Genomic DNA, 25943 nt, shown 5'->3' with positions numbered 1-25943 from the left:
TCTGCTCCTGGAGTAGCACAAACGCCACTCCACTGTGAATGTGGTAGCTTCTGAAGTTGATGCATCTAGAATCACAAGCACCACAGCACCCTGTATCACCCTTTTCAGGACCCTGTTTTCACCTACCTACGTTTGAGTATAGACCCACACCAAGGAACTAGGTTAGAACCCACCTAATATTGCAGAAAGAAAATGAGCAACACATTAGTATCAGCAAGTTTCTTTTCTGTCTCTGTCTGTGCAATATCATCAGTGACACAGGCATAATTGCTGCCTCCATATTATTCTTTTCATTATGGTGTGGATTGTATGTAGGAAGAATTTGTTGACAAGTTCTGGCTGGATCACTTTGAAAGACAGGGCCTCTCACAACCGCCAGTGAAGGGGAGAAGTGCAAGTTTTTCCACAGTCCTCCATCAGCATGCTCAAAGTTCTGAGAATAATTGTGAGCTCAGTGCAAATATTTGTTACTTAAACTCTCCTAAGACCAGTATCCAGACAGGACTGTGGCTTTTGGCAAGGAATGTGCATGCCCAAGATTTTAACCAGTGAAAGCCATGTCACTGTCAATGTGGTCCATTGCCTTTTGAATATATCACAGGTTTTGCACACAGACTAGTCCAAAGTACATCCTATTTTCATGCACCTACTTTCAAAGCATTTCTACTTTTTTCTGGTATCAATTTTTTGGTATTCTTTCTGAGCTGAAAAATATATCTGCTTTGGTTTTGGTCGTAACTGCTTGAGACAGACTGACCAGTGCATCCTAATAAGTAACATCCTCTACATTGCTTCAAGATAACCTCAACCAACAGCCATGTACCATTTTTCCATTTAAATGGAAATCATAGAATCATAGAATCATTTGGATTGGAAAGGGCCTTAAATATCACCAGTTCCCACCCCCCTGCCATGGACAGGAACACCTTCCACTGGATCACATTGCTCAAATCCCCACCCAACCTGGCCTTGAGTAATTCCAGGGACAGGGCAACCACGACTTCTGAGCAACTGGTTGCAGATCCAGTCACTACCCTCTGAGTAAAGAATTTCTTCCCAAGATCTCATGCAAACCTACTCTCTCTCAGTTTGAAGCCATTCTCCCTTGTCCTGTCACTACAGGCTCTTGTAGCAAGTCCCTCCCCATCTTTCTTGTAGGCTCCCCTCAGGTACTGGAAGGCAACAATAAGGTGACCCCAAAGCCTTCTCTTCTCCAGGATGAACAATCCCAATTCTCTCAGTATTTCTTGGAGTGCAGGAGAAGTGCTCCATCCCTCTAATCATCTTCATGGCTCTTTTCTGGACTAGTTAATTAATAGTTAACAAAGTACTCATACCTATATACCTTTTAGTACAGGAATGATTAAGAGTGAGTAAAGTAATATTTAATTTTTTTGTTTATTGATATTGCTTCTGCTCTAATTATTCCTATCTTGATTTTCTATATGGTTACAGAGAGGCTTGGTTTTTTACTGAAATAAAAGTGTTGTAAGAATGTGTTAATAGGGCAACTTTTCTTGCTTTTTTACCAAAAAAAGTATTAATAATTCATAAGAATTAAGTCTCTGAAACCCTATTGTTTATATATTTAATATATAAGTAAGTAGCTAAGGTATATAAGTAGATAAGGTATATAAGTTCCTATTGTATTAATATATAAGGGCTTTTTTAATAAAGGCTTTTTTACTATCTTTCTGTGGTTCCTTGCTTTGAAAAAAAACTGTGCCATCTTGTATTGAATTGTAATTAAATTAAATCTACTTGTAATCTGTTAGACATTAATTATAAAATGCATAAGTCAATCCAAAATAAGCTCATTCAGATGATTGTGGGGTTATAAGCATACAAGGGTAGAAGTGTCTGAACCAGCTGCCAGGTCACTAATAAGATTATGGTACATTTTTTAAATTAGCAATCTGTAATTAGAAGATATAGCAGACATATGAACACTACTTGCTGTAATTTGTCTGGCTATGATGAACTGATTCTTCTGGCAAGTATTCCAAAAAAACATCTTGAAAATCTGATGGCTTGTTTTGTTTTAGTTCTGTTTTCTAAATGTTTCTTCCTGCTGCCAGATTGCATTGCCCAAAAGGAAGGTTACTTTTACAGCTTGCTAGATAGCAGGCAGTTCTGTAGTCAGAAGATAAAACAAAGGCTTTGACTAGAAGCTGCGGAGGCAGTCCATGCTTCAAACATACCACCACAGTTTCAGGAAACAACAGTTGTTGACAATAGATAATGACATCATCTGTACTGAGAAGTAGAACCTTGTTTAAAAAAAAAAAAATTAACAAAAAGCTGAACATGCGATGCATTACATGTACAGCCAAAACTAAAGCTGTAAACACCAGGCCCTACTGCCCAGCACAAGAGCAGTGTGAACCTAAGGACCAAACCTGACTGGCCTCTGCACCCCAGTGTGATGTGTATGAGCTGTCAGTGCCCTCTACAGATAGAGGCAAGGGCTGTGTGTCAGCCCTGTGTGCTCTGCTCAGTGCCATACATCACCTGTTGGTGCCACTTGTCAGCTCTTTGCACAGCCTGGTCAGCCTTAGGGGCTGCTCCCTGTGCCCAGTCATGACTATGTGACAGGCAACAAGCAAGTCAGACCTCAGAAAATAATCCTTAAGAAATATTACTTACCTGGAAGACCTCAGTAAAAACAGATAGAGAGGCAAAAGTGTGACAGAGAACTCAGCTCTGCACAGACAAAGGGGAAAAGTGTGAGCATAGACAGGAGCATATGCCTGGCCAAGGGCAGAAGGATTCCTGAGGCAGGATCCCTTAATCCACTCATAAATTTCCAGTGGGGACAAAAATAGCACAGGAGAGCTGGTCTGATAGAAGAAGCCAATGTTTCGGAGCTGGGAGGTATTGCCCAAGGGGATACCTCACAGGCACCTAGAGATTAGTGCTAAGGTATGTTGGGTTCAAAAAGACAAGATTAAATTTCTGTCACTGTGTGAAAGTGGAATTGCAAATGCTGTGTTATTATGTTAGTGTTCAAAAACACATAATCACATAAGGGATTATATGCAGTGCTTTTTATTTAAGAGCTCTGGGAATCGCGGTAGTTTCCACCCAAATCTGATTCCGACCATACATTCGAGGTGAACGTGTTTTATACTCTATCGTTATATAACTTTCATGTTAATTATTAAACTTATATTGTTCTATTGTATACACAGATTTCAGCTAAACATAGCTTCTCATGGCTCCCCCCTTAAATTTCTAACATAGTTTCTCATGATTCTTCTTATGATTAAACAATAATTATATTTAGTTACTAAACAATCATCACATCTAACAATTATATCATTTATCATACTGCTTATGCAGGTGCAGTGATCTGAGAAAACACAAAGCCTAACATTTTCAAAGTCTATCTTTCACATTTTCCAGGGCTCCACTTTCAATTATGTTTAGTAACCTCTGACACAAGCTGCTGAAAATTAGCTCTTCTGGATCTGGTAAAGAATGTGTTTCCAGCATAATTTTTTCAGGCTTTGTTGGTGTCTGTCATTGCAAAACCATAACATACCTGGAGCTACTCTCTGTGGCTTTCCTGCTTTGATTTCAATTCTGAGAATCAGCCCAGCAGTGCTTTTAGCAGTAAATGACACCAGTGGTCACCTCCTTTTCCTGGACCTTTCTTCTGCCCATCTCTGGCTGCAGAAACAGTTATCCTCCCACCATGTGTTTTCAGAGGTGCTAACAAAATCCGGAACTGTGGAACACTTTGCAGGACTCCTGCCACTCTCCCTGGCCCAAAGTGCCCCTCCTCACACAGAGGGCAGGCACCCTCTCGAGACACTGATGTTTCACAGCTAGCAAAGACTCCCCTGCTATTACACAGGGAGGAAGCAAAGCCTCAGGGTGGACAGAAATTGAGTCAAGGCTGCTGCTTGATGCTGGGGGAGGGGCTGCTGGCCCTGGGGGCTGAGATGAGTTCTGGTAAAGGTCGGGGGGAGCCACAGGGGCTTGGCAGGAGCAGTCAGGCCTAGCAGTGACACCCTTCCACATGCTCCATAACCCATGAACAGAAAAAAGATTATGTGAATGAAGTCATTGCAGGAGATCACACACAGGAAGCCCAGCATCTGAACTGTAATGGACCTGCTGGGTTATGGCTTCCAGATTTTATCACTCACTTTTTTCAGTTAGTGACAGAGTCAGCCACTGTTCACATGAGTGAGGGAGTAAAAGTCTTGCCTTTGCCAGGTTGAACACCTATTTGTGGCCACTGGGCTGCATGGTGTGAAAAGTCTCCTGTCATTTACCTCACAAAATTAAAAGGGACTAATCTGTGTTGCAGCGTCCTCTGAGACCCCCAGCTGTAAAGTGAGAACAATGGTACATTATTCTTTCCACTTTTATATATCTTCTGATTTTTTTCCCTCAGTTTTTCACAGTTTTCTCTGTATTCCAGCACTGAGTCAAATCCCACTGACATCTTCTAAGATCTTCCTTCCCATAACCTTGGACAAGAACTGGGTCTAAGCCCCCACACACCACAGTGACAGGTTTTATTGCACTATGGCCCATGACAGACCCAGATTTGTGGTGTTCTGTTGCTTCTTTCCTGCATATATATCTTCTATGAGCTTGTTCTGCTCTGCTCAGAACTTTGGCATGGCTCCTGGTCAATAATCAAGGCCAGTAGGTTGTTTTTCTGGAGCTATTTATTCATGCCTCTGCAACATCTCAAAGTTTACAGTATTTGGTGCATGTTAGTGCAATAAGCACAGAAGCAGAGAAACTCTGCAGATGGTCACTTCAAAACTGTTAGTTAAAATAGACCGAGAAAATATTTGGAAGGTGATGCAGTACAGCAAGCTAACCACAGATTTCTTCAGAAACACACCAGGTCCTTCTGTTATTAGAAGTCTGTTGAAATCCATAGCCAGAGTCCTGTTTGTTTTGACAGATGTTAGGAGCTGTCTTAAAGAACTATAATTACATCTATTACAGTCAGTATTGTTCATTTTGAGTGTTATTAACCAAAAGAATGAGATTATGAACAAGCTGGGAGTTTGTTTGTTTGTGTTTTATTTGGTTGATTTGATCAACCAAATAAAACACAAACAAACAAACAAAAAAAAAACAGACCCAATGCCCGCGCCCCCCCCCAAAAAAAAAAAAAAAAAACCCACATGCACAAAATTAAAAAAAAAATTTAAAAGGAAAGAAAAAAATCTAGGGAGAAAACACAGACATTATTTTTATCTCTATTTGTATCTTTATAATGAAGACTAATTGGAAAACTGTTTCTCTCTGTTTAATATTTTAACTCTTTGAAATTGAATTTAGATAAATATTGAATAATGGTAAAATGAATTTAGTAACATCACAGATAAATATTTGAACATTTTTAAGCTTTTGTTCTATTTTTTCTCATTCCACAGACCTCTCATTCACTATCATTCTGAAACTGAATTTTTGTGTAAGTACACATTAACAAAAGTTGCTTTATCCCAGGTGCAATGAATACATTCCCATCCTAGTAAGAAGTAGAGTGAAATCCAATACAAATTATGTTTTCTATGTGGCACTGTCCTGCTAAAGCTTAGTAAAAGTGTTATCTGTACAAATATGGATACTTTGAACTGTTCACAAAAAGCTGTGGTGGTGTCAGCAAAGCTGTAAAGCTGGGAGGTACATTTCAAGGTGGTGCACTAAAGCAGCAGCATCCAGCTCTAATGCACAGCACAATATTTATTAAAATGCTCTTGTTTCATGAATCTGTATAACTGGAAGTTGTTCTTTTTATCCAGTCAATATATTCTTCAGTCAGCCACATATAAACTCCAGGTACGCTTGTGTTTTTCACATGTTTCTCCAAAAGAAACAATCCCCCAGTACTGACCAGCACAGATTAATGGCCCACCTGAATCTCCCTGGAAGACAAATCAGAAGCAGCTGTCAGTGTGTCCATTTCTCACCAGAGAAGCATGCAGTGCCATCTGCAGTGCACAAGAATGTTTGGAAATGTTGTCTCCAACCTTTTCCAGCCTATGAAATGGAGAAGTTGGCTTACGTCATTTGTGGGAATTGGTTGAGGAATAAAGAGAGGTTGCTTCTCAGACCTGAGGGAGCCTTCAATGCAAATGCTGTGGAGCAGCAGGGTGCTATCATAATTCTATTTCAAAATACATTTTTTATTCTTAGTATAAATTGATTCTCACCTCACCTCTTTATCAGTTGTCTCTTCTGGATTCAGCACAGAGAGCATCAAAAGCAAGATACAAACAGCTCTTTTGAGTATACAGTTAATGCTGTACTACTCAGAGGTTGACTTCTGGAAAGCATCAGATGATTGAGACCCTGATAGCTCTGCTTTTTCTCCCATAACTACAGGTGGTGTCTAAGGAGAGCACTGTAGCTAATGAAATATACCTGAAGTTAATAGATAATCCCAGCTCAAATTGCCACTCTCTTGATCTTGATTGGTACACTGACCTAAACTAAACAAAATTTTAACAAGTCTTTTTCACAGCAATAAAGTCTCTCACAAATGTTGCTAAAATCACTTAACACATGATTGTCCTCCTAAGATGTCTAACCCTGCTTTGTCCCCAGTGAGAAGGGAACCATTGTTAAATATATGTTCCCCACTTTGTAACTTTGCTTCTTACCCCACAAGTATCACTCAGATATAATTTACTTTTCCCTGTAGCGCACACTACATGTTGTTGGTTATTTTTGGGTCACCAGCATAATGTTTGTCAGAGCTTTTTCTATTGGCAATTTAAAGAGTTTCTTCCAGAGACATTTCAGGGGCTTTCCTGGCAATTTGTCTCCCCAGCCAGCCACCTGGCAGAGTGTGCTAGCTCCAACATCTTCAAAAAAGTCAGGCAGAGGCAAAAGTTGCACACATTTATTCAGATTGGCAGTATCATTCTGCTAAAAAGGAAAAAGAAAAAAGAAGGAAAAACAAGATTTCTAGAAAAACTAGATTTCTTATGTAGAAAGGAATGGAAGCATCACATAGTTTCTATTATCATTTAATCTCATTTTACCAACACCTCTCTTTAAAATCACTTTTCACTACTTAGGAACTGATCCTGAGCTTAATTGTCCCTTTAAAAATTCACAAGACTTTCCATAGTAGCAGTACAGCAATTTCCCATCTATAGCAGCAGTAGTGAGTCCAAGCCCAGATTTCCATTGGATACAGTGGGAAATGTAAAATCTACATGGGAGTTAGGTTGTTGGATCTATGTCCTGTTCACAAACCTAACTTGCCACTAAACTTCAGTGTTGAAATCAGATTCTGGTGCTTGACTGACACAAAAGTCTCAAACCACAGTGCACTGTGCCCATGAACAAAGACGAAAACAAAACTATAAGCAATTAATCACAAAAGCAGCAACATAATTGAGGAAAAATCAGGTCCCAGTTTATTCAGACTGCCAATTTTTGCTCTGAGACATTCTAAAGGGGTTAAATGATTCAGACTGTCTGTGTTTTGTTGGCCTTTGCCTGACAGATCCATCCTTCAGCAGAGGTCAGTAAATGAAAACACAGCCAAACCCTGACATATATCCTCAGTGTGCTTGGTAAGGGCTCACAGGTACTGAAGAGACATTTTCAGTCTTATGATCACTGCACCATGATTCATTTAACAGGGTGCTGTATGGTTCTCAGCAAAACAATTCTGGCTTTATACCTTTCAAAAAATGCATTCCAACAAATCAAATTTTTTTTTTTTTTAAAAAGTCTTTGCAGTTATTGTTGCCAGTGTTGCTGGAAAGTTCCAAAGATGGAAAGCTTATTCCAAGCCATTGAATACTCCATTACTGCAGAAGTGGAGAGATGGGAGGTAAGCTTTGGCACTAGTACTATCCTGGCTTCTGTATCAAATTCAAAGGATTTTGAGATATCCATATCATTCTGGAACAGAGTTGTGATTTTCAGCTCTAGAAATATTAATTCCTCATGATCCATTTTGGTGTTGCGTTCACAGATACCCTGGTGCTCCTGACAAGTGGCCACAGGAGAAGCCAGTGAGATGAGCGTGGTCTACGCTGACAAGGAAGCAGAAGTAGAATGCTCACTAACACCTGGGGGAAGGAGCTCCTCCGAGATGAACCATGATGAGGTGCCTGAGCCACGGATGAGGTGGCTGAGCCACCTACCGGAGCCTGTAGGCTCCTGCTAGCACAGAGAAGGACACGGTTACCTTCCTCCCCATGTCATTGCTTTGTCAAACCAGCGATGCCAGCTAAATACTAAAAACCAGGTTCTGGTCACAGAATAATAGAATAATAGAATGTTACAGTTCTTTAAGGTCTGGAAGGGACCTTAAAGAGCATATTGTCCCAACCCCCCTGTAAATTCAAATTCTTACAGCTCTGCCCCACTTCGGCATCAGATGATAATGTTGGCAAGGACATTTTCCATGCTTGATTCTGCAGTGTCCAGAGTCTACTCCCCTTTGTGACCACTCTGTGCTCCTAGAGCTGAGTCTGTATGTCCTGTATTATCCACACGTTCACTTTATCTGCTGACACCAGAAAATTAACAGTAAATTTCATCTCTGTTTTTACTTAGTCCAGTGCAAGGTCTAACTCTGGGATAGAGATGTGAGCTGGACTCCATTGCATACATCCCTTCAGCATTGCCTTTGAAAAATTACTGGAGAATGTGCTTTGTGGTTTGGAGGGGTTGCTGCAGTGAATGGATTAAAAAGAGGGGTTTTTAGAGCACAGAATGGGCTTGAAATATCATCTCTGCTCATGGAGCCAGTGATCCTCTAACTTCATCCAGATTAATACAAGCAAAAATAGACTATTCTCTGATACTGTTATCTAAAAATGTACTCTTCAATACCAAAGAGTAGCCAAAGTGATCATCAGCAAAATTCTTTTCATAAAATTACAGCAGTAATTAAAACAATACCTTGAGGAGCATTATGCCATTATCAAAGGGAGGGTAGTCAAACTGACAGTGAGGAAAGGTTTCCATAATCCCAAATATCTGCTGTTCTTCTTCAGGAATGGATGTTCAATGAGCTCCAAGAACAGCTGTCTTCCAATTCATTTATTCTAGAACCTATAGAAAATACAGGAAGAGAAAATCACTACAGGAACTGAGCAACATCTCTGAGGATAATCAAAAGATGTTTAACACAACACCATTTCGTTTTACAACAACGTGATTAAAACAGAGCAGCAAAATCATTCATTTCAATGTTTTGACATGAGCATCTTTTTGCCTCTATTAAATAATGTTTCTTTACTGCAAATATAGTTTAGTGAAATAATTGTGTGATAACTGACCTCCAGAGATTTTCAGGGTTTGGAATTAATTTTGTGAAAGAGCCTCCCATCTTTATAAGGGGAGCTGCTTGCACAAGGACAGCTGCTACTGATGCCTTTCAATAATCTCTGGAAGGTCTCCTTTGGATTTATGACCTAATCCTGCAAAGGACTGAAACTTTGCTGGCATCAGTAGCACATCAGAACACACATCAACACTCAATGCTTATCCTGAGCATTATAAATACAGGTAAATGCTCTGCTAAAGTGAGTATCTTTAATATTTATAAACTTTTTGTCCTTAGTTTTCTAAACACAGGATTCAGCACATTAAGGAATAAGGATGTGTGTGTTGCCTAACCCAAGATATCCCAGTAGTGAATATTAAAAAAAAGGGAGAATGTTAAAATTCAAAGAGTTATACATTCACTTCCTGCTAATAAACATTAAGAGTTAAGCAACCAATAAATTCCACTATGTTCCAAGCTCTATAAGTATAATCAGAAATGTATTTATTAACATTTGTCTTTCTTCATTTTGCCCTGCTAAACTTAATCCAACCCGAATATTTGACATTGCAGAACACATACTGCTGGTTTCCTGTGCTTCATTTTCAGAACATAATCTCACTATAAGTAGGAAAATTCATTCAAGCCAGAAAAAAGACTTTATCAATACAAACTATGGAAGAACAATTTTCTTCATTCAAGATGCATGTGCCACTGAAAGACAGAATTCCTTCATTTATACATGAAAGTTTGTTTGTGAAAATATCTGCAAAGGCAGTGTTGTAGTGCAAAAATTTCTCTTTTTATCTACAAAGCACATGTCCTCAGAGAGAATGATATGTCTCTCAAAACTGCATCTCTGTGACTCTAATAGGTGGTTCATGGGCCACACAGAGATTCATGTTGCTGAATTCATGCTTTTGCCCAAGAAAAAAATTATTTCAGGCATCATTAACACGTGAGATCAATTAATTAGGAAGTTTTACATGCACTGCAATTGCACCAGGCACAGAACAGGTGTTGATGAGTTTTGTGTGAGCATTGCCTTACAGCAGAAGAGAAGGAAACCAGGCTGGTTCAGCTTGCCCCAAAGACAAAGACCTAAAGTCAAACCAAAACAGTGTGCTGTAAGAAAATCAGTTACCAGAGCACATTCTCCACAGGATCAGAGACAGAAAATGCCCTTTCCACTGAACAGCTAACAAATCTGAATTTTTATAAATGTACCTGACTGGCTATATCTGACATATTGACTGAAGAGTAAGAGACTCCAGATCCCATTAAAAAGTCCCTAAATTCCAAAAAGGAATATTGGTTATGTTTTGTAAAGTTGCTAAACAGAGAATGCTGGGAATGAATATTTCTACCCTTACAATCAAACCTGATTCAGCTGAAAAATAGTGAAAGTCAAATTCACTCTGTAGAAACTGTGTCCTCTATTTCAGACAAACTCACAGAAGAAGGCTGGCCAACCTGCCCACACTGAGTTTAAGGAGGTCAGGTTTGCTCTGGTTTATTGTAACTGTTTTCCTTTTAGATAGTCAAAAAGGAAGGGAAAATTGCAGAACTAAAATGCAATTCCGGAAGAAGTTGAAGAAAAAAAGGGCATTTTACTTCCTAATGTGAACAGTAGATGTCCCCCTTACCTTGAGTCAGCTGCTCAGCAGCAGAACATCGCACCTGGGGAAGCGGTGCTTCTGCTCACATTTAGCTTGTCAAGAGGACAAGGTTCCTTGTCACACTCATGAGTGACATTCTGGGTTTGTGAGCCTAAGCCACTCAAAAGGAGAGGAATAGTGTCCGCATCTAATTCAAATTCATTTCTCAGGGTATTTTGAGGCTTAATTCCAGGCATACATATAAGATTTGTTTAAAATCCTTGGGACATATTCTCTTCTCTAAGACATTGCTTTTTCACATGCATAAAGAATTAATTTGATCTTTTAACAGCACATTATTTATGCTGTAACTTTGGCAGGATCTCACTAACAAATATAACGCTGTAATGCAGATCAGTAGTTTATGGCAACTAAAAACAATGACAAGTTCTAGGAACATTCCAGGGGGAGAACTGCAGCTTTTAACAACCTATTAAAAAATCCATACTCACCTTTCTTCACTTAGAGGTCTGCATACCATGCCTCACTTCAATGACAAATTGCCCCATTTTAAGATACTTACTCACAAGGTGCTGTTGTCAAAACCGATTGTTTTTCCACAAGAGTTCCTCCACAAAAAACACCTAAATTATTGTCCTGGATAGCAGCCATATAAGGCCAGGAATGAGGATGCACTTCATGTTCTCCAATAATGTCCATGCAGCCACCTGAAGAGCAACAGAAGTGCAATTATATTATGTGTTATTCAGAGGAACTGGGGATTTGAATATTTTTACTCTTAGGTGAGTACTTGCATCTTGTTAGTAGGGTAACAGCAATTAAAGAGAGCAGGAGAGCAGAATAGCTTCCAGGTGTCATAGCTGCTGCTATTTGCTATATCAGGAACACTGTAAATGTCCCCTACAGGAAAAACTCCTAAAGGGTTTGAAAGTTTTTACTAATAGCTCCCTCACTTGAAATTTCCCCTTACATTGTTAATATTGTGTTATTTTACTGCAGATTGATTTCTCAAGATTCTCTCTTCCAGTTTCTTTAAAACTTGCCTGATTCTTGAAACTCCTAATAAAACCAAATAAAGCCTAATCCCTGAATAACACCTAGATGTCTCAGGGTGTTCAAGGCACTTGTTGGCTTCAAATGGAAAAAAAAAAAAAAAAGAAAAAGAAAAAGAAAGGAAAAAAAGTGAGAATTAAACCAGCCATCTTTAAGCTGGTGGGAAAAAATGGGCAACCTGAAAAGGCTTCAGGGAATGGCAGTGTGAAGGAATAGTCGGGCGTGTGGAGTTCAAAAGTTGCTCCTAAACTGTGGACCCAAATTGAGAAAACTTGGGGCACATAAAGTACACAAGTCATTCCTGTGGACCAAGATACATCAGCAGCCAACAATTGCTCCACAGAATTCCACTGCCCTTCAGTTGAAAGACTGAAAATATTCATATGTAAATTAACAAAAGCCACTGAGAACTGTCAAACATCTGTTATTTTATGAATAATGGAATATAGCATATAAAAGACAGGCCAAGACCAGCCACACACATGTAAGACAAAGCAATTTGTATTTTATTAAAAATAATTTTGTGGGGAGCAGCTTTCAGATACAGAAAACCCTAGACTCTGAAACTGCCAAACACAAAACAAAATCTAATATGTGGTCACAAAAAAAGATAAATTGGTGAGAAAGACATTTCTGAATTGTAGACCTCTGTGTCTGCATGCATGTCTTGCACACCTTGCTGGTAAACCACTACAAAAAGCCCTGTCTGCCCTTGTGTGAAGAAGTTACAACACTTGCTACCATATTCATTATGTTTAGAAATAATCTGAAATACAACCTGCCCAATATAACTAGCTCTCATTTTTATTCAAGAATTACAGAATGGCAGCTCTCAGTCTCAATCTCATTGTTGAATGAGATTGTAGCACAGAAATGTTTATTTCTGCATCACAGAATCTTATTAGTTAGAACCCAGTTTGAAAACATGCACATGGTGCAGCACAATTCATGTTTCAGAAGACTCTTCCAAAGCGCTTTTAAAAGAAAACAAATTACTACTAGAATTCATCAGCTCTTAAAACAGCCAGCTCCAGTTCCCCAAAGTCACTCTCCATTCTCCATCTAATCCCAGAATTATTCACCCACTGGAGACTATCCACAGGTAATCTCTGCAAAGAGAGTCCTAAAGGCATAATTATGTTTGTCCTTTATGGCTTTGCCCTCCCAATAAATAGCTGGATTAGAAAAGAGCATAAGAGACAAAATAGGAAACAGATTCATGCTCTGGCCAATAAATAGAAGGCTTGTGTTCCCAGACCATAATATCTAATGCTGGATTCTTTTTGCCAAGTATTAGCAACATCATAGAAGGAATGCTGATCTGCTGCAAGGCCTTGAGGACTCCCTGAGTTTACTACATCTACTTGAATTTCTGTGCTACTGCGTTTTCCACTGGTATCACAGAGCAAATAAATGGAAACAGGGACACTGAGTGAATAGCTGAGGCAAAAAAGACAACCATGAGGCACTAGTACCAGAGAAGGAAATAAAATAGGTATGGCCTGGCATACAGCAAGTCCCTGGGAGTTTGTCTCCCAGCCACTAAGGGATGTGTCCAGACGCACTGGGGTGGGACTGGGGATGTGATAGCCCAAGGAGAAGACAGGGAAAGTGTGGCAGCTCTGCCTTGCTGTGCTCCTGGCAGCTGCCAGCTCTGCACCTCTGTTCTGCCCTCCCTTCCCAGCTCAAGAAAACAGCCCTTCAGCTGAGCTGAGACTGCCTGAACTCAGTGCCAGCAAACCTGGAAGGTTTAGAAGCACAGTTTAAATTGGTCTCCTGAACAAGTGTCCTAAAATCAAATCTGGTGCTCACCTCAAGCACCACAGAAAGCAGCATGAAGGAAAAAGGAAGAGAGTCACTGTGGAAGGAAAAAGGTCAAAATGAGAGAGTGTAAGATAAGGGATAGAAGACCTCAGCACAGTAATGCACAGATCTGAAAGTGATCCACTGAGCCATGGGCCTGCAGCCCATAGGAGCCCTCCCCAAAGGCAGAGGCTGGTCACAGAACTGCATGCACACTTTGTTCCTTTACTCAGGCAGTGGCTTCTGCCAAGCGAGTGGCTTTGCTTTGTGAGCGCTGCAGGGAGAAAGGACAGAGTGTTTTGCCTACAATACCTCTCTCCTCTTGAAGACCAATTAAGTAAGCAACAGAGGATCTAATAAAAGAATTTGACTTGAGAAGGAAGCTTTGTTTTGGTGCTTCCCTTTAAATGTAAAAGGCCAACAGAATCTAAACTTCACCATAAATTAAGTTATTGCCATAACCAAAGGAGCCCAGCCAACTAATTGCACACCCTAAAATTTTATGTCAAGTTTTCAGCCTCAGTGACGTAAATTACAAGAGGAAGATAACTCTCTGACAAAGCATTTGGGTACAAAATTGGTACTGGTTATATGCATATCAATCTGATCTTTCATACCCATGCCATCGGGGATTTTGCAGATTGTCAGAGAGGTCATCAGGAACTTGCACAGAAAGTCATCAATTGATACTGAACAATAGTTTAGACTCCATATTTCTAATTCTCATTGTCAATGTCAATGGATGTCTCAGAATTGGAAGGGATTTTTGAAGAAGCATGGATATGCTAGTACCTATGGAGTTTCAGAAACATCTTTAGAAGTAAGTATGATTTAGAAGTAAATAGAAGTGCAACTAGAAACCGAAAAATAGTATAAACAGGCCATAGAAATTAGGTTTTAGATAGCAGGCATAGATTTACCTGTATCTATTTACCTGGAAAACATCTAGGAACATTTGCTAATTCCATGTCTTTCAGAGAGATTTTCCTTGAAAACAGATCAGGCAAACATAGGATGATACATGCCAAACCTCTTTTTACTGGCCATTGCACCTCACATAGGACCATCCAAGGATGAATCATTGTAGCATTACAAGTTTAAGCATGTCTGAGCATACAGGATTTTTGCTCACAAGTGTTCATCCTGATCATGCCTCCTCATAGTCCAGACAGGAAACAGCTTCAATATAGTAAGAGTGCTAATTAAAAAAAATAATACACACTTTGTCAAATAATTGTGACTGATAAAAGAAAGAATTGTACCTATGATACCTGGTGATATTGTGTCCAGGAGAACAGTGTAAAAAAGAACATTGGTGCTACAAAGTGATGATAATTATGGGGAATGTGCTAGTAATGAGAAGAAAAATTTAAGAAAATTAAATCTTGGTAAATCTGAGCTTTAGCAGTGCATGGAGCTGTCACCTTGTCACATAGGTGACTGTGTCTCAACAAAGACACATCAGTGACAAAGAGCTCCACAGTCTCTAAAATTACATCCACACCTGCCAAGTTATCCTCTGTCCCAGAAGGGAGAGCAACAGCAAATTTGAGCAAAGTCTGTCCAAGGTCTTCTACAGGTGAAACTCACATGGTTCTGGGCCAGTGAGCTCAAGGTATGACACAGCAAGAGCACAGAAGATTTCTGCAAGCTCTTTACTGTGGACTCCTTTCTGCACGTTGCCTGTTGTGGGGCTCAAGACTTCAAGAAACCTTCCAGTCTGTGTGACAGTGACATTTCACTAGTCATAGAATATATAGGTTATAGAATAGTTGATTCTCCAAATGATTTAATATTGATGCAAGTTATTTTTATTATTTGGGGATATATTTGCAAGAGAGAAATTGTGCCTTTACAAGGCCCTAGATAAGACTTATTCATAGAAGAAACATAGAATACCCTGAGTTGAAAGAAGCCCCACTAGGACCATTGAAGTCCAACACCTGGCTCTGCACAGGACACCTCAAGAATCAAACCATGTGCTTAAGAGCATTGTCCAAACATGTCTTGAGCTCTGTCTGGCCAGTGCTGTGACCACTGCCCTTGGGAGCCTGTTCCAGTGCCCAGCCACCCTGAGTTTTCAGGACTCAATTCAGTTGCCTAAAACTCAGCATTTAGTCACATTTGAGGTAATACTGTGGGCTTTCCAGACACAGAAGCAGAGCTGGCAAATCTGGCACAGCATCTTCAGAAGACCTAAAACATTTTTAAGACACTTTAAACATCATCATTAAACTTAATAAAGCTGTGCAAACAATAGCTATAGGCCATGAAACTACACTCAGTCCTTTGTGAAAGCTCAGCCAGTGCAAACCTAATGAGGTAGTATCAGACCCTGAAATGAGAAAACATCAGATTCCTTGGCCCTGAGGGTCTCCTGAGCAGAACAGATATTTCATTAAAGGAGAATGGACTGGAATCCATGTCTGACCTGGAAGCCACCTGAGGTGTCTGGAATGAAAGTATACAACTTCATGTGGACAACTGAATCAGGCTAAATTTATGTGAGCCGAGTCCCACTGTGTTTCACCCCTATACTCATATATCAGTTCTTTGCAAATGCTGCAGACAGAACACAAAGTGGGGTAGAGCCTGTTTTCACACCACAGCAGATGACGCAAATTCTCAGTAACACTTCTGCTGTAAGGTACATTCGCTGGGGAGGGTTTCCTTGTCATGGTTACCCCCTTAAGAGGAAAAACAAAACCCACATCCTCTTCATTTATGCATATATATTGATAGATTTGTAGATAGACATATATTAAAGAGTGAACAAGAAGGAACATCAGACAGAAATCATGGGTGCTTTCCTCCCTTGGTACACCTTCACTACTGTCATTCTCCTGGCAATTCATGGAGGTAAGTACACACTTTAAGCTAATATGTATTAATGTAAAGGAAATGGTCACAATTATTATTTGAATTCTTAAAATTAGTTCCTCTCCACTGTCTGCATGTGTTTGGTCTTTCACACAAACAAAATAATTTATGAATGGGTCTTAAATAAAGCTGCAAAGTCTGAGCTGTTTGGAGGAGTTCTGAATAGAAAACATAATGATTATCTCATCTTTCTTTCCAGAGCTATACACATACCTTAACTGCTTGATTTTCTCTTTTTCTGGAAAACAGACTCACATAATGTGGCTTATACTACATAATCTAGTTTCCCTGCACAATATTTAAGATATGGGAGATATGGGGGATTGTTACTCACAATGAAAGCTAAGAAATTAACTGTATCAGTAATCTTCAAGAAAAGAAATCTGTGCAAAAGCAACAAAACTTTGGTGTGGGGTTTTTGCCCAAGCTCACCCCACTGATCTTGCTTCAGTATTATTGAAATGTAATGAAGTAATTCTGCTAAGCGGTTTTAAAATTCTACCCTGAAGACCATCATTGTGACATATGTGCATACTTGTGTGTCTGTATCCCTTCTAATTACAACAGCCATGTTTTCTAAGAGACTTGGAGTGTCTTACAGTATTTGTCAGCTCAGCTGTGTGTCTTGTGGCTTACTTTTTTAGGTCTGTGTGTGGATATCATTGGAGGAAATGAAGTAGCGCCACACTCGAGACCATTCATGGCCCAAATCAAGGGACAAAGAGGAATTATTTGTGGAGGAGCTTTAATTAAGGAAAACTGGGTGTTAACAGCTGCACATTGTAGAGTGTAAGTTCTTACTCTGATTCAGAGATTGTCCTTAGTGGGTGTCTGATATCTCTGTTCAAGCAGGAGAGTTAGTATATCTGGTAATTTTATCCATTTACCATGATCATGTTCTGATTACTGTGCTTTATAGGTTCTATCAGAAAAATTTGTTACAGTGAGTAAAAAAATATAACAAAGTATACTGATCACATCTGTTTCTGAGGAGATATCTAAAAACTTCTAGCTGCACATTAGCATAGAATAGCAATACTGAAGCAGTGAATTTGGGGAAAAGTTTTATACCTGTTTTCTCAGTCAACCTGTACACTAGGTGAGAAAACTGCTGCTCTGAGAAAAAAAATCTTGTAATTTTATTCTATAAGAGATACACAGTTCACTGCAGAAAAGACAGCATGTGGTTAACACAGGAGCAGAAATCCTCCAAACAGATGACAGGAGACACTGAGAGATCTCTGTCTTGCTTGGTATGTTGGCTTGCCAGCCTTCTTTCTTTTCCTGTCCAAATCAAGATGCAAATGGTGAGTTCTACTGAGTCCTTCAGCAAGGCAAGAAGTGAGTTTTGAATTACATCCCACCCCTACTTGCTTTTGTGAGGAGGACTGAAGCTGATACTGAGCCAGACCTCCTCACACAGGCTCTGTCAACAGCCTGACCAGGACCAGTGAGCCACTGGACTCTGCAGATGTCAGAAAAATGTATCCATCTCTCCTGCCCTTGTCCAGACAGGGAGATCTGTGGGACCTACTATAAAGAGAGCTCTGGGCCCAAAAGCTGTGTATTAACAGAAAGTAAAGAATGTTTCCAAATGAGATTCTGTTTAAGAGAAAATACAATTAATTATTAACGTAATGACGGCTCAGTCAATAGACAGCTCTCAATAGATGAAAGAAAGGAGTGACCACTTTCCCAGGGTTGCATTTTCCACAATAAGACATGAATGAGTGCCAATACACACAGCTCCTAGAATATTCTCCCACTCAGCTGTAGGATGCATTGTTTGCCCAAAAGCAGCTGTACCTGTGGTCAGGTAGTAATGTCTGCTTAACCTGCTTGGCCAAGGAGTGCCAGACTGCTGGTGTCTGTCAGAGAGCAGCAGCACGCACAACTCTGCCACCACTTGAGGACCTTGGAAGGACAGGAAGTTGCAGAAAAACCTAGAGAAGAGGAATGAGCTCTGTCTCACACAGATTCAGAAAATGGTGTTGAAATATGTTAGAGTAAAGCAATGGTACATTTCAATACAGTCAGGATATCTGAACTAACACTTCTGTGGCCTATTTTCCTAAATTTTCAGAGCAAATTTCAGAGGACACTGTTAGTGAGACAAGTGCCCACAGCAAATCTGGTGCACCCACCAGATTCACCACTCATTCGGTTCCCAAAAGGGAACAATAGGGATGGATACAGAGTCAAGTACCTGAAACTTTTCTGTGCTCCTGGGAAGATGAAAATAAGATAGTATGAAGTTTGATTCACTGAGTCATATTTTTCTTTTAGCTGTTGTATGACCAGGGTCATCTTTTAGATATTTCTAAATTACTGTTGCTTTTCAGGCACAGGAAAAGAGACTGTAAAAGCTGGTCACTATAGCACCACATTATTACCAGTAAAAAATTTAGGGTTACATCACAGTGAATCCAAATAACTATGTAGTCCTCTCCTCAGGAAAAATAGCCAAGTTATTCTTGGAGCCCATTCATCGACAAAAAGAGAAAAAGAACAGCAAGCTTTTCGGATTGCAAAAGACATTCCTCATCCATGCTACGACCCCAGTACCAGGGAAAATGACATTATGCTGCTGCAGGTACAGATTTATATATCACTTATGGAATATACACACTACACTGAACTATTTTCTTCCTTCTTCTCATCTAGGGAGATGAGCCAAGGGAGTTTCTGGGGCCTTTTTTTCTGGAGTGATATAGTCTGGTCTGCTAATCCAACAGCCTGGGGAATTGGGGATGCACTGGTAACTAAGGCAATCAACAATTCCTGTAATGGTTGCCACGGCTAGTATACACATTCTGGAGCTCTATCAAGACATTTCAGTTTTTGGCTTTTCCATAAAGGAATAAAAACACATGCAGATAAAACATTTGGTTAAAAGCACTAACGTTCTGTCTGAAAAGGAGTTCTAATTAAAATGTCTGGCTTTTCTGATCTACAATTTTGCCAGCATCAGTAATTACTGTTATTTTGTCTTCTAAATGGTCTGAGAGCCAGAGAAGTAAAATAAGATGTTTTTTAGAGCTAATAGATCATCAAAGTGGGTTCTCATGAGACAAAGAATACTCATTTTCCCACTCTTACATTGATGACATAACTACTGTCACAAAGAATTGAGAAATCTCAGAAAGGGATTGCATTAATTACCATAATGGGAAAGATCCAATGGTTAATATGCAAGGGCCTCTGTTAGACTCTGTGCCATAATACCTATTTTCCATATCTTCTACAGCTTCAGAGAAGAGCAAAGCTTAATAAAGCTGTGCAAACAATCCCCCTGCCTCCTTCAGATAATGATCCCAAACCAGGAACAGTTTGCACAGTAGCAGGATGGGGTATTACTAAAAATCGTCCAGTCAAGTTCCCTACTGCCCTGATGGAAGTCAATGTCACTGTCATCAGGAGGGAAATATGCAACGATAAAAAGCATTATAATGGCAAACCTGTCATAACAGAGAACATGATATGTGCGGGAGCTAAGAATAAGGATTCATGTCGTGTAAGTATATCTACTATGACTGCATAAATTGTATAATAAAAATAAAATAAAATATAATGTATCAGCATTACATATTTACAATCTCTGTCTCTCTTAAAATCAGTGAAGAATTTTATCAAATGTCAGTGAATTTACCAAGGCTTGTTCTTCCAAGCGTTAAAATCAAAACTTAAGATGAGTAAATTCACCTTCACAGCCTTTCAATATTGCAGTTGTGTCCAGGCATGGCAGATAGCTATCCTCATCTTCAATAAAATGAGTTTAATACTAAAATGTCCACAAAGCAGCTTACAAGTCCATTTGCAAGTAGCTAACCTCAGTGGAACAACTTATTTGATGTCAGAAGACTTTGAAATAGGTTTTGCTGATAAAAAGCATTTTAACTGGGTCCCAAGTCAAGTACACGACTGTGTAAGAACTACCACATTTTAAAAGATTTAAATATTGCATTTAAAAGGGTTTGAATTTCTGGAGGCTTACACTTTCCACTAGGAAAGTTTTCAGTTTTTTTCTTCAATTTCAAAGAGACTGATTCTTCCCTAGCTAGATTCATTCCCCATTATGCACACTTAAAAGATTAGATTGAATTATATGACGCCTTTTTTTTTTCATTTGTTTTGCTGTCGGAAATCCTAATTTCCAAGGAGGAAAAAATGATCCTTAATAATACTGGCTACATTTTTATTTTCCCCATCTAACTAGTGAAAATTTTATTTAAAGGAAACATATTTTAGCTTTTGTTGATTTGAATGACTGTATTTTCCCTTTTTCTAGGGGGACTCTGGTGGACCTTTAAGATGTAATAATATTATGAGAGGCATCACTTCATTTGGGAAGAAGGACTGTGGCAATGCTCATGGCCCTGGTGTCTACACTCGACTCACAAAGCGACACCTTGAGTGGATAAGGAAAACCATAGGGGGGGCCTAACAGGTTGGGTTTGGGCCACATGGTTTGTGTAAATGAAATGGGCTTTTAAAAACAGCTTCACTAGTCTGGTAAAAGAGGTGTTCTCACACTGAATTTTGGCAGCTTGATGTAGTTCTGCTACAACAGCATTTATAGCTTATACTGTCAGCCATGGAGTCATTGGGGGTATTTGGGACTGAGGATTCCAACATCCCGGTAGTGCATGTTCACACTGAGCTCTACATGGACTTGTATTTCAAATCAAGAATCTAATCCTTGTTTGGGTCCTCACTCCTTGTTGAGTATATATTGCACTCTTTTGTACCTGGACTTCTTTAAAAACCCTGAAAGTTAGTGGTGTGCTAGGAACAAGTACAAACACCTAAAAATCTTTGTTTCTCTGCAGCAAACCTCTTGGTTTTATAGGTATAATGGATTGTTAAGCTTCAGGAAATTAAGTTGCAGCAACTGTGGGACACAGGTATTCATTTTCTAACTGTCTTGTATTTGGAACCTCTAGATTTTATCCCTTTATGTATTTTGCATTTAATAAAGGAATGGCAATAAAAATCTGCTGCTTTCAGCTGTCAATTTATGTGTAAAGCTCTGTCTCTTGCAGCACAGATACTCCCTGTACTATCTGTAGGATCTGTTTACTATCTGTGTAATGTTCCATACATGTTAAATGTTTGCAAAACACACCAAAATTAGCAGCACTGTGTTTAAAAAATTTTCTGAAAACCCATGCTTCAGAGAAATGTCATGACTGCATCAATATGATACAGCACTGTTGATAATAATACAGCACTCTTAATTTTATGATGCCAGTAGTGCTGTTTCAGACATGCAGTGAAATTTTTAAGTGCTTCAACAAGTATTTGTCAAGCAGCAAATAGACCTCTTGTGAAAAATGTTCCGGCCTGCTTCTGTATTAACAGACGAGCATTTTCAATGCCATGAGCACCTCAAAAAGGGCTTGGATTTATTTTGTGTTGCTTCAAGAGGTTTTTACTTGGAGGTAGGCATTAGCTAAGAGAAAGCAGGGAACATTCAGTGGTGGAGATATTTTGCATTGATTTTAATTTTAAAATTTTTGATCCATCCATCCTTAGTAATTAAGCACTACTTACAAACACAGAGAGAAAGCACAAACTAAAACTTTTTTACACAACTGCATTTACCTAATGTCATTAAGAAGAGACAGTAGTTTTCTCACTAGAGAAGGAAGGGTAAAGATAAAGAAGGCCTGAACTACAGGGATCTCTAATGGAAGTTTTGATGATGAAAAACATCTTTTTTGCCCTTTGTTACAAACATTACACAGTCAGAACTTTACATATTCCTATTCTTATTCATAAATTGTTTTTTCACTCTTAGTATGACCATACAATATATACACACAAGGGGCCACACAAACACAAAAGCAAAGCAGGAGCAGAGAAAAAGGCTCTCAGACAAATAAAATTGCATCAGTGAAACTGAGAGGAGAATTTGACCCACTGACTGCTACCAACACCCAAAGAGCAGTGACTTTATTCTGTGTTTAAACACACAGGAAATAAGAAATTTCAGAATTTTTTATTCTTGTAAACTACCAAACCTCTGCTTAGGCAAAAACTAATTCTAAAAACCTTCAGGAAACAAAATTGTCTTTATCAACCTGCAGCTCACCTAGGCCTGTCTCACCCTTCCCATACATTAGTCTTGCTTCATTTCTTTGCTCATATTTTCACTGCCTTTCTTTCATCATGCTGTTGCATTATTTCATCATTCTGCTTCCTCTTTGGCATGGTTTTTCTTTCTCCCCAAAAGTCACAAACAGCACCCTTGTCAGTGGAAAATCCCTTTCAAATCCTGTAATTCAAGTATTTCCCAATTTTCCAGATGGTGGTTCTGAGCCAAATGTTGGAGAACCTTAGAGATCAGGATGGATAGGTTCTGACCAAGGAGAAGTTTTTAATGCATGAAGAAATGTGCTACAGAAAAATGTGCAGCTTTCCTCTTCTAGCCTAAAATTTAGGACCTACTCCAAAATACTTTAAAAATGGTGTTTTTTTCACATGGATGTTTTCAGTGAATTGCGCAAAATAAGCCTGTAGAGTTGGACTTACATGGTAAAAACAAAATTTTACCTTCTGTCACTACTGCCAGTAGCATAAACCTGTAGAAAAAATAAGCAGCAAGAGAGAAGTGCATTTTCCTCTAAATGGGGAGGTCTCTGCTCAAGAGTCATGATATGAGCCCATTCACCACAGAGTTTCACCACTATGGAATGGAGCCCACACTAGCTAATAAAAATGCTATGATAATTTGATGTCACTGTTTTCTTCTCAGTCTGGCTATATGAGATAATTGGAGGGAAGCAACAGGTATAAACTGCATCACAGAAACTCACCTAATGTGTATGTAGGTAGCATCAAGTCAGGTCACGTAGGGGCAGAACTGGGCACATCTGCCAGACTTAGTGCTTTTAAGTGTGGGAACAAATTGATTCCTCAGTCATTATACTCCAGGTGATTGTTTTGTCATATTGATATACCTGAGAAGAAAGACACATGTACTGTATGAGCAATGAAGTTATTCTTCAGGCAAAAATTATTTTTGACCTTAAGTTTTGGATTCTATATGTTGTACAGTGCCCCATCTTGGACAGGACTGTAGGGATGAAGATCTGATCTTAGTCAACTTAAATTTTCTCAAACCTCTGTTCCACCCCTGGAGACTCAGTTTTCAGTGGATACAAACCACAGACGAAGAACAAGTTGAGTTCTTAGAAATGGGTTCTGATTTCTGTCTCATCCTGGGCCTGAGCAACATATCAAGCATGTTACTGACAATGAGCTAAAAGAATGCCATATTCTACCTTCCTACATAAGGAAGCTATGCAAGAACGTGGCCAACTTTCAGCAGCTCCACACTCTGCATATTCAGAAAAAAGCACTAGAGTATGCATTTAATTTCACTTCAAATTAGTTACAGTCCGGAATGCACCCTTAGATGTCTTCTCAGACATGGTCACATAATGGATCTACAGGTCACACAAACAAGGTCCTCTCGTAGTTATGGGCTTTTGAAATCAGTGGCTTCTCCCACTTTTAGATATTGTGCTTACATACATCTGGGGCAATACAGCTTGACTAGTGAACACTGAGCAGTAAGTAACTAAGATATGAGAAGTTCTTAGGCTAAGAAACAGCCTTTCTTATTTTGACAATTCAGCATCCAACAAAATGTGGATGGTTTCAGTATTGGTCAGGTCCTTCCATGCTACAGCCTCCCATCTTGTGTCATGCACCTCCTCCTATACTGGATATAAATGATATAAATATAATTTAGGTGCTGCCAAAGGAAAGAGAGAATTTCTGGGCAAATTAAAAAATGCATGAGCAAAGACACTAATTCTACTCATTTATTTAACATTCAAAATGGGGGAAAATGTTTTTTAATATTCCTAAAACTTTTTAAATTATTTAAAATACTATTTTGAGTATTTAAATCAGATTCTAATTGTCTGATAAAATCTCTATAAGCAAACTTGTTCATATTAGAAGATAAGCACAGTATAAGCTATTTCCCACACTTGGACATCAGCTTATTGGTAGCAGTTTCTCAATTGACAACCAATATTACCATTTTCTGATCTTCTTTGAAGACCACATGAGATGACATAAGAACCCAGTAGCTGAGTAGCAGGTTTACTGTAGCTAAAACACCTGAGGGGTCTCAACCTTCCAGAGCTAAAGTTAGCAACCACATAACTTGCGAGCAGCACAAGATGAGGTTTTAAAAATCATGAGAACTAAAGACATGATGGTTTCACATTCATTTACAGAGATAACTTGTGGCCCTGTCTGTTTCTTTTCATGCATTTGACCACAGTGTAATTTTTCACTGACTGGCACTGCTCTAGTCCCCTAATATCCTAATCTTTCCCAGCTACAGGAAACATTCTAAATAAATTTTCAGTTGTGAAAAAAAAAAGAAGAGAAAGGACTCCAAACAATACAAGTTTCTGAGCTCAGAGGGCTTTTAATATAAAAATGCAAGAATGAATCCTTACCCCCCGCCTCTGATCATTCCTAACAATGAAAGCAAAGCTCCAAAGGTGTTTGTAGGCAGAACACAATGAATAGCACTACTGGTCTGTATCTGAATACCTTCTGAGGCCCTATCTTGCAAGGCAAACATATATTAAAGTCCAAGGGTTTTATTCCTTGTGAGCACTAAATAAAATTCACAATATGGTGACAGCTGCACTATTTGCTGGCAACCAGAATTGAAATGGTACCCTTATGAAATGAACTAACAGTTGTGTTCAGCCCAAATATCATGCTCCTATGCCCATTTGAATTCTTAATTTGCTTATTACATAACTATGCATAATGATAGAATTATTATGCAATTTTTTGAATTTTAAATCACTGTCAAATATAGATGGTGGGTTTAAGGAAAGGAAGCCATTAAAAATCTAGCTAAGACATTTTCCTAATTGTGCTAATTATCATTACCATTATGAAAATAATAAACAATTCTCTGTAAATAATTTCTATTTAATTACATATTTAACATAGAACTCAAGGAGTATTTAGACAGATTCCATACGACAATTTATGTGATACAAAGAACAAGGCAGACCCCTGAACTGGTCTCTGCTCATCATAGTCCTTGAATGATTCAAGGCAATATATATGAATTAGTATGTGGTTACCAGTGGGGATGCTAAGGTAATGTAAAATTTATTGCAAGAATCAAAGATAAAAGCAGGACCTAACACTTTATGCTGGTGCTTTACACAGTTGGATTCCTTCCATGTTTGCTAATATAATTGAAATATACATTACATTATTCTTCAGAGTTAGGATATTTTTCCTTTAGGGTAAGACAAGCTACTAAC

The 25943-nt window shown here is 39.0% G+C and overlaps 1 protein-coding gene and 1 pseudogene across 1 annotated transcript; one reads left to right on the top strand and one right to left on the bottom strand.

Moving 5' to 3' along the window:
* Positions 1-4675: 4675 nt before the first annotated feature.
* Positions 4676-18604, bottom strand: LOC139589447 (granzyme K-like; annotated as a pseudogene).
* GZMA (granzyme A) lies at positions 16513-21613 on the top strand. Its single transcript, XM_071425415.1, has 5 exons — positions 16513-16605; positions 17271-17415; positions 19081-19219; positions 19874-20140; positions 20915-21613. The coding sequence occupies exons 1-5, from the start codon at positions 16545-16547 to the stop codon at positions 21068-21070; spliced, it is 768 nt and encodes a 255-aa protein (XP_071281516.1). The 5' UTR covers positions 16513-16544; the 3' UTR covers positions 21071-21613.
* The last annotated feature ends 4330 nt before the right edge of the window (positions 21614-25943 follow it).

This window comes from Agelaius tricolor, unplaced genomic scaffold (assembly GCF_023055355.1).
Source record: "Agelaius tricolor isolate 1412-34295 unplaced genomic scaffold, bAgeTri1.0.p SCAF_4, whole genome shotgun sequence".
In the NCBI taxonomy this organism is placed as follows: Eukaryota; Metazoa; Chordata; class Aves; order Passeriformes; family Icteridae; genus Agelaius; species Agelaius tricolor.
This window is presented reverse-complemented; position numbering and strand designations above follow the sequence as displayed.

Excerpts from the sequence above, each read along its gene's own strand:
- GZMA (XM_071425415.1), top strand. The coding sequence starts at position 16,545 with ATGGGTGCTTTCCTCCCTTGGTACACCTTCACTACTGTCATTCTCCTG. Across the intron at positions 16,606-17,270 it reads TCTCCTGGCAATTCATGGAG|GTCTGTGTGTGGATATCATT; the intron begins GTAAGTACACAC and ends TTACTTTTTTAG. Across the intron at positions 19,220-19,873 it reads ATGACATTATGCTGCTGCAG|CTTCAGAGAAGAGCAAAGCT; the intron begins GTACAGATTTAT and ends TATCTTCTACAG.